General features: G+C 38.4%; 1 protein-coding gene across 3 annotated transcripts in view; it reads left to right on the top strand.

The window, feature by feature from the left end:
• LOC107687410 (SPRY domain-containing SOCS box protein 1-like) overlaps positions 1–8,548 on the top strand; it is a 28,192-nt gene that overhangs the window by 13,468 nt on the left and 6,176 nt on the right. For all 3 annotated transcript variants that reach the window (XM_016484733.1, XM_016484731.1, XM_016484732.1), the window contains exon 2: positions 3,465–4,346. In XM_016484733.1, coding sequence (XP_016340219.1) covers positions 3,653–4,346 — 694 coding nt within the window. In that variant the 5' untranslated portion in view covers positions 3,465–3,652. The remainder of the gene's footprint in view (positions 1–3,464; positions 4,347–8,548) is intronic.

Raw genomic sequence — 8,548 nt, 5'->3', positions numbered from 1 at the left:
TATATATATATGCGCGCGTTAACTTTATACCAACACGTTAACTTTAGAAATGTACAGCTGAGTTGAGGCTTAGAGGCTATTGCCTCATTTTTTTTAAATTAAGATTAAATTATACACATTTATTGGCTTTTTAATTTATTTTTTTCACAAAATTATTTTATTGGCTTTATTATATAAATTTAAATATGAATTGTATTACTGCCTGTTTTAAATGGGAAAGTGGAGTGGGAGAAAGAGGGGGATTCTGGGTTCGAGACATGACCCATATTGATCCCAGGTCCTAATGAGCACAACAGCTTTTTGTATGGTATGAACTATGTGCAACCCTCTGTCTCTGCTCCAATATTGTTTGATATTTAAAACCATTTTGTAACATTATTTGTGCTGTTGTAGCTTCTGTGTTTATGCTGCTTTCATGGCGGTGCATTATATATCCCTTCAGATGCAGCTTTTGGTCTCCCTTGCAGTGTGAATTACAGAAAACTATTTATGTGAGGATAACTTGAATGTGTTTATTTTTTATTTTTTTGAATATCTTCTAGGGTTTAGTTAGTCTCTCAGGTAAGCGGTTTTTGCATTTCTTTAATCGAGCGGTGTTAAAGTGCCGTTTGTCTGCCATTTTTCACCCCGTCTGCCCACTGTCTGAATAGAGCATCTGTGTGACATTTGGGTTGACACCATGATTTGTCGTCATCTACTTTCTCGGTCCTGCTTTGCCCTTCACTCACAGCTGCCTGCCAGATGCCTCAGTGTCATGATTCGAACCTGTTGAAGATGATGTCCCTGTTTCAGAGTGGCACCCCTCATCTTGAAAATACATCCTGCACTTTTAGCGAAGAAAAAAAAACAACAAGAGACATTGGCTTTGTAAGCCCGTTACATATATAGTATAGCAAATTATTTATTATTATTATTTTAAATGTTTTTTTTTTTTTTTAAACCATGGTGGAATTTTGTGCAGCTACTTGTTGGATGGACTACTGTACATAACGTAAAGAGGAAATGTGTGATGCACTCCCATTTCTATTTATTTTTATAGGCACTTACGAGTGGCACGTAGGGAATTCTTAAGTTAGAAGTACAGATTTGCATCCAAGTAGGTGCAAGGTTGGGATTTCGGCAGATCACAGGTTTTACAGGAGCAGAAAAAGTCCAAAGAAAAAGTCTAAAGAAAAAGTAGGGAAGCCCAGTTTTGCATAAGTATTAAATGTGGTCAAGACAAAAGCCAGCTCTGTTCCCCAGGCCCAACAAATCCCCCAGAACCCTCATTCACATTTCAATCAGTTCTGCACAGAGGGGGGCAAACCACCTGCAAAGCCCCTCCTCATAAAAAAAATGGTCATGGTGTCACCTCCATCTCACAGGCCAGGCACTGTCAAAACCATGCAAAGAGTGGAGATGATCCTGCTGAATGACATCACCTCACCCCTAAATATCATGCAATAAGGTGATATCTAAAATGGTCATTGGTTTCTGACAGAAGTGTGTGTGTGTTGGTGCTTTGCCACGGAGCTTAATTGCTCCTTGCATAGAGCGTGTGCAAATTAACATGTTTCCTACTTTGTAAAGGTTGGGCAGCTATTGAAGACTATTGTTTGGCATTCACAAATTTGCCACCCACTTCTTGGTGTTCCTCTGCCTCGGGTAGGCCAGTGGCAGAGAGGCGTGACCCATTTAAAAGGTTGTTTACTTGTATCAGAGAAAGGGCTAAGATGCTCCTCAGTGAACTCTTGTCTACAATTCAATTACCCTTGGGGCGCTTCAGCAGCTCGTTATGAAATGCTGTTTTTCGATTAGCAGTTTTATGCACTGTACGGGAAGAACATTCGACTTTTGATATGTCCACCCCATCACAAAGCTTTTTTTTTTTATTTTTGCAGTTGTTTGTAGCAGACTGCCCTAATTGTTGAATATCATATTTAAATGTGATTTTAATTTAGGAGGGCAGGAATTGTTAGAAATCAGGACATCGGGTGGGGATTTCACACACTGCAATGCACTAGTCTCTAAGCATGTCTGATGAACCCCCCTCCTCCTAGACTCTTTTGCCACTGACCCTGTCTGGCAGAATATTGCTTACCTGAATTTGCAGTTTTTGCTGAAAACGTTTGGCTCCATATTCTTTAAGACAGACTTTTTATTGCTCTTCCTGTTATTTTCAGACTAGACCAGCTTAAAAGAGGAAATGGCTAGTCTTTTTCCCTCCCTTATTTCCTATTTTTAAAGGGCATTGTGTGAAATGGTCAACGGAAGTGGGTTGATTGTGGTAAAGGTAGAAATGTATTTCTTTTCTTCCTTGTCATGTGATGTAATGGGCCTGAAAAGGGCCTTGGACCAATAAACCGTATTGTAACGCTCACAAGTGAGGCACGGAGCATGCAACTGACAGAATAATACAGTTGCTGTGCTATTAACAGTCCACAGTTGTCTGAGTTTCTAGAGGAGTGTAGATTGACTTTGTGTGTTCTCAAGCGTGAGCCGAATCAAGATAATCGGGTGGTGTTTTCTCATTAAAATCTTACAAAATGTGTAACCTTAGTTCAGGATTGTTTTGTTACAGAATCAAATAGCCGAGTTTATAGAGGGCATGTAAAAATTGTTTTTGCAGCTTATCCATTTGCTACTTTATTTTATTATTTATTATATTATCTTGTGTGTGTGTGTGTGGGGACCACAAAAAGAAGTTTTAAGTCGCTGGGGTATATTTGTAGCAATAGCCAAAAATACATTGTATGGGTCAAAATTATTGATTTTTTTCTTTTATGCCAAAAATCATTAGGATATTAAGTAAAGATCACGTTCCATGAAGATATGTAAATTTCCTACTGTAAATATATTAACTTAATTTTTGATTAGTAATATGCATTGCTAAGAACTTCATTTGGACAACATTAAAGGCGATTTTCTCAATATTTAGATTTTTTTTGCACCCTCAGGTTCCAGATGCTCAAATAGTTGCATCTCGGCCAAATATTTTCCTATCCTAACAAACCATACATCAATAGAAAGCGTATTTATTCAGCTTTCAGATGATGTATAAATGTCAATTTCGAAAAATTGACCCTTATGGCTGGTTGTTTTTTTTAATATAATGAATTAATAAAATAATATTATTAATGATATATAATGTATGTTATATGAATTATATTAGTATATCTTAAACTAATATTATTAAAATAGTATTAATATATAATATTCTTTAATGTGCAAATTAGATAATATACTATTAATTTAATATATAATAATTTAATTAATCATCATTCATAATTTTGTGTATATTATAAACACTAATATATGAAATAATATTAATTATAATTCTACATATTTACATTAATATGCAAGATCATGATGATAATTTTTTAAATTTTTACGTTGTGTTATGGGAAAAGGCAGTAAAATTGATTGATTTATCCCAGTCATTTAACTTTGTGCCTCTCGTTTTTATCTCCCTTTAATCTTCCCAGGTGAGCTTAATGAGCAGCTGCTTTGACTTGGTTTCCCAGCAACCACTGGCATAAAAACAGTGGCCTTGGCCTCCTTATTGGCGGAGGGGCATAGGTGAAGGAGTGGACCCTGACTGCCTTCTTTCTCTGTTATTTACTTTGTTTTGTACCAAGAGTGGGAATAAGGTGCTCATAAGACCACCCAGAGCATGGGGCAGAAGGTTCCGGGAGGCATAAAGACTGTGGACATGCGGGACCCGGCGTTTCGGCCTCTCAAGCTAGAGCTGCAGGCCCTGGACTACACTAAGCCCTCCCGCCTGGATATGTTGTTGGACATGCCATCAGCCTCACAGGAAGTCCAAGTTCAGCACTCGTGGAACAACGATGACCGGTCGCTAAACATCTTTGTTAAAGAGGAAAATAAACTCATATTTCACCGGCACCCTGTAGCGCAGAGTACAGATGCTATCCGGGGCCAAGTGGGATACACGCGGGGACTGCATGTGTGGGAGATCAGCTGGGCCATGCGCCAGCGGGGCACCCATGCAGTTGTTGGCGTGGCGACGGGTGAAGCCCCACTGCATTCTGTAGGATACACTGCACTTGTAGGAAACGATAGTGAGTCCTGGGGCTGGGACCTGGGACGTAACAAACTCCATCACGATGGCAAGAACCAGCCCAGTAGGACGTATCCAGCTTTTCTTGAGCCTGATGAAACCTTTATCGTCCCAGACTCATTTTTGGTGGTCCTGGACATGGATGAGGGGACTTTAAGTTTTATCGTTGACGGACAATATTTAGGGGTTGCTTTCAGAGGACTCAAAGGAAAGAAGCTATACCCTGTAGTGAGTGCTGTGTGGGGACACTGTGAAATCCGAATCCGGTACATCAATGGACTTGATCGTAAGTCATTCTTTCTGCTTGTTTGAATTTGCCTATGTTATCTGTCTGTGTCTGTTTTTGCATGGCTCCTCCAGTCGTCTCTTGAATAACAAGGTTAGCGCTGTCATTTGTTGTACGTTGAAAGTGGCTGGAGCTAGTGTGTGTTTGGAAGGCTTTGTCTCTCATCCATTAATTATGTGAAACCAGCTCCGTTTACCTGATAAAGACCATGACATCATTCATTATCTTGCACACGTCCTGGAAGCTAATCATTAAACTGGCTGCTTTGCTCTGCTCTGTCCTTATTACGTTTTCATCAGATTCCACTACCTGTGGAACATTTAAGAACAGACTTTCTTGCTATTATAAATATAAGTCGTTTCATCCATTATTATAGAGCAGCAAGCTTTTGTTAAACGGAGAAGTAGTGATTGGCCAGGCCAATTATTTGAGATTGTGAGAACTATGCCCGTTTAACATAAGTATGTTAAGAGTCTTTCAAAACTCTGTTATGCCAGTCTTTTCGATGACTAAAACGTTTTTTTTTTTTTTGTTTTTTTTGTTTTTTTGTTTTGTTTTAGGATTTGATAGTGTGAGTAAATGTGTAATTAAAAAAAAAAAAAATCATTGTTCACTTAATCATTTTCTCACTTATTACTAAAATCCTAACACATTTTCAGAATCTGACATTGTTAGGTCAATCATTCTAGTGACAACCATAGTTTTAACAGTAAAATATAACAAAACTGCATTTTGTTCATTTTTAAAAGTGTTTTGTAGCGTTCTTTCGATTTTATGATAATACTTGCCATGTGTATTTGATACAAATGAATTTGAATTGATGTAAGTTGTTCTAGACCATATTAATTCTCTTTGACATTAGTATATTGAAGTCAAAGCCAATTATTTAAGTTTTGGGAACATGTCTTTATCACACCTAATATTTTACTTGCACTGTAAAAAAATTTACACGCATGTATAGCTGCCTTTTTATATTTTAGGAATGGGTCCTTTGCATGAAAAAGTTTAACACAACCCTTGCTCTAGATAGCTGATATGGCTGATGCAGAAGCCAACACTGATAGTATGCACACCCCCCAGTTTAATTTCTTGAGTAGAAAGGGTAAAGGCCAAAGGTTTATAAATATTACTCAGTCATGCAAATGAGAACTAGCTAGTGTGAAATGTCTTTCCTAAAATTGTGCATTCTCAAGGTTACATACAAATTTTTTGCTGTTTTTGCAAGTAGTTTCTGCGAATCTGACTCATTTCCGCAACCCAGCATGCTGTAATGAGTCAGTTTTGGAGGACATTCTCGTGATGTTATCATTCTGTGGTCATATAATGAAAGGATGCAGGTGAGGGCTAGACTTACTCATGTCTGGGCTTCTCGGGGACAGCTGTAGCCCACTTTACTCTGTGGAAACAGTCTCCGGGCCACTCATGATGCCCTGTCCAATGGAATACATGTTTTATCACCTTGATGTTTTGCATGCCATCAGGTGATGGAATGACTCTTAAATGTCTTTCCTGAGTGTGCCATGTTTAGCAACATTTAATGAAGGTCTGGGAAGTATTGCTGCAGCCTTAATGCATCAGTTCAGGACACAGGTGTTCCCATTTTTGGAGAATTCTCATCCCTTCTATGTGTGAGAGTGTAGCCAGAGTATTACTCGGCCTCTGACTCCAAGGCCTTTGCTTCCTTTTGTATCTGTCTTGTGTCAGTGCCTTTAATGCATTCCTCATCATTGCGGTCAACAGAAGTATAACACTGCTGTTATTTATCCCTTACATCACTCTCTTTGGTTTCCCCAGTGTCTCCTTTGCAAAGTGTGCGTTTTATGACGTAATCTCAACAGCCGAGCAGGTGGTGCTGTGTGGAAACCATTCTGAAGTCCGAAGTACTCGGGGTTGTTATATGGCTGGACTAAAGGGGACCTGTGGGGAAACTTGTAATACTTTAAGCCAGGTGCACACTGTATGATTTTTTTTTGGACACAGTTTCTTCTCTTGGTAATTGTAAAGGCAAAATCGGCAGTCATTATTCGCTCCGCATAAGCTGATGAATTGCTTTTTTTTTTTTTTTTTTTTTTTTTTTTTTTTTTTGTTTTAGGATTTGATAGTGTGAGTAAATGTGTAATTAAAAAAAAAAAAAATCATTGTTCACTTAATCATTTTCTCACTTATTACTAAAATCCTAACACATTTTCAGAATCTGACATTGTTAGGTCAATCATTCTAGTGACAACCATAGTTTTAACAGTAAAATATAACAAAACTGCATTTTGTTCATTTTTAAAAGTGTTTTGTAGCGTTCTTTCGATTTTATGATAATACTTGCCATGTGTATTTGATACAAATGAATTTGAATTGATGTAAGTTGTTCTAGACCATATTAATTCTCTTTGACATTAGTATATTGAAGTCAAAGCCAATTATTTAAGTTTTGGGAACATGTCTTTATCACACCTAATATTTTACTTGCACTGTAAAAAAATTTACACGCATGTATAGCTGCCTTTTTATATTTTAGGAATGGGTCCTTTGCATGAAAAAGTTTAACACAACCCTTGCTCTAGATAGCTGATATGGCTGATGCAGAAGCCAACACTGATAGTATGCACACCCCCCAGTTTAATTTCTTGAGTAGAAAGGGTAAAGGCCAAAGGTTTATAAATATTACTCAGTCATGCAAATGAGAACTAGCTAGTGTGAAATGTCTTTCCTAAAATTGTGCATTCTCAAGGTTACATACAAATTTTTTGCTGTTTTTGCAAGTAGTTTCTGCGAATCTGACTCATTTCCGCAACCCAGCATGCTGTAATGAGTCAGTTTTGGAGGACATTCTCGTGATGTTATCATTCTGTGGTCATATAATGAAAGGATGCAGGTGAGGGCTAGACTTACTCATGTCTGGGCTTCTCGGGGACAGCTGTAGCCCACTTTACTCTGTGGAAACAGTCTCCGGGCCACTCATGATGCCCTGTCCAATGGAATACATGTTTTATCACCTTGATGTTTTGCATGCCATCAGGTGATGGAATGACTCTTAAATGTCTTTCCTGAGTGTGCCATGTTTAGCAACATTTAATGAAGGTCTGGGAAGTATTGCTGCAGCCTTAATGCATCAGTTCAGGACACAGGTGTTCCCATTTTTGGAGAATTCTCATCCCTTCTATGTGTGAGAGTGTAGCCAGAGTATTACTCGGCCTCTGACTCCAAGGCCTTTGCTTCCTTTTGTATCTGTCTTGTGTCAGTGCCTTTAATGCATTCCTCATCATTGCGGTCAACAGAAGTATAACACTGCTGTTATTTATCCCTTACATCACTCTCTTTGGTTTCCCCAGTGTCTCCTTTGCAAAGTGTGCGTTTTATGACGTAATCTCAACAGCCGAGCAGGTGGTGCTGTGTGGAAACCATTCTGAAGTCCGAAGTACTCGGGGTTGTTATATGGCTGGACTAAAGGGGACCTGTGGGGAAACTTGTAATACTTTAAGCCAGGTGCACACTATGATTATTTTTTATTTTATTTTTTTTTTGGACCCAGTTTCTTCTCTTGGTAATTGTAAAGGCAAAATCGGCAGTCATTATTCGCTCCGCATAAGCTGATGAATTGCTTTTGTCAGTTTTGTAACCCAACCCTCTACATTGCGAGTAAATCACTCGCATATGCGACTAAATCTTACTCTGGGCGACTAAATATCTTAACATTAGCCATTGGCTAATAAATTCGTAGATTTTACACGCCAGTAGACTTGTGCCGGTATTCGGTAATGTGATATATCACGGTAATGAATATGCACAATATTGTTATCGTGAGCACTTCTAAATACCGTGAATAATTATATATTACAAATTATTCAGAATTTTGAATGCATTTTAAGAATACTTTTCCCATCAACTGGTCAAAATGCACAACATCGCTGTATGCTGCGTGAAAGACGCGTGCGCACTCTGACGTAAACAAGCGCGGACGAGAAGCACATGGCGGAACATGTGAGAGACACTCTGGATGAAAGTGCAATTTCACTCTCTGATAGCAGATGGCGCTAAACTGCAGAAATAATAATAATTCATTTAAATGCAGCCGTTACCCCGGAAACCCTGTAAACAAAGCAGCTGCACTACTTTCTGTTTCTGAATCGTGTTTAAATGATTTAAACAGCCATTCAGATTTGTGTATTTGCTATGATGTTCATCACAGCGCCAAATACTTAAATATT

The sequence above is a fragment of the Sinocyclocheilus anshuiensis genome, unplaced genomic scaffold (genome assembly GCF_001515605.1).
Source record: "Sinocyclocheilus anshuiensis isolate Anshui unplaced genomic scaffold, SAMN03320099.WGS_v1.1 scaffold1114, whole genome shotgun sequence".
NCBI lineage: Eukaryota > Metazoa > Chordata > Actinopteri > Cypriniformes > Cyprinidae > Sinocyclocheilus > Sinocyclocheilus anshuiensis.
This window is presented reverse-complemented; position numbering and strand designations above follow the sequence as displayed.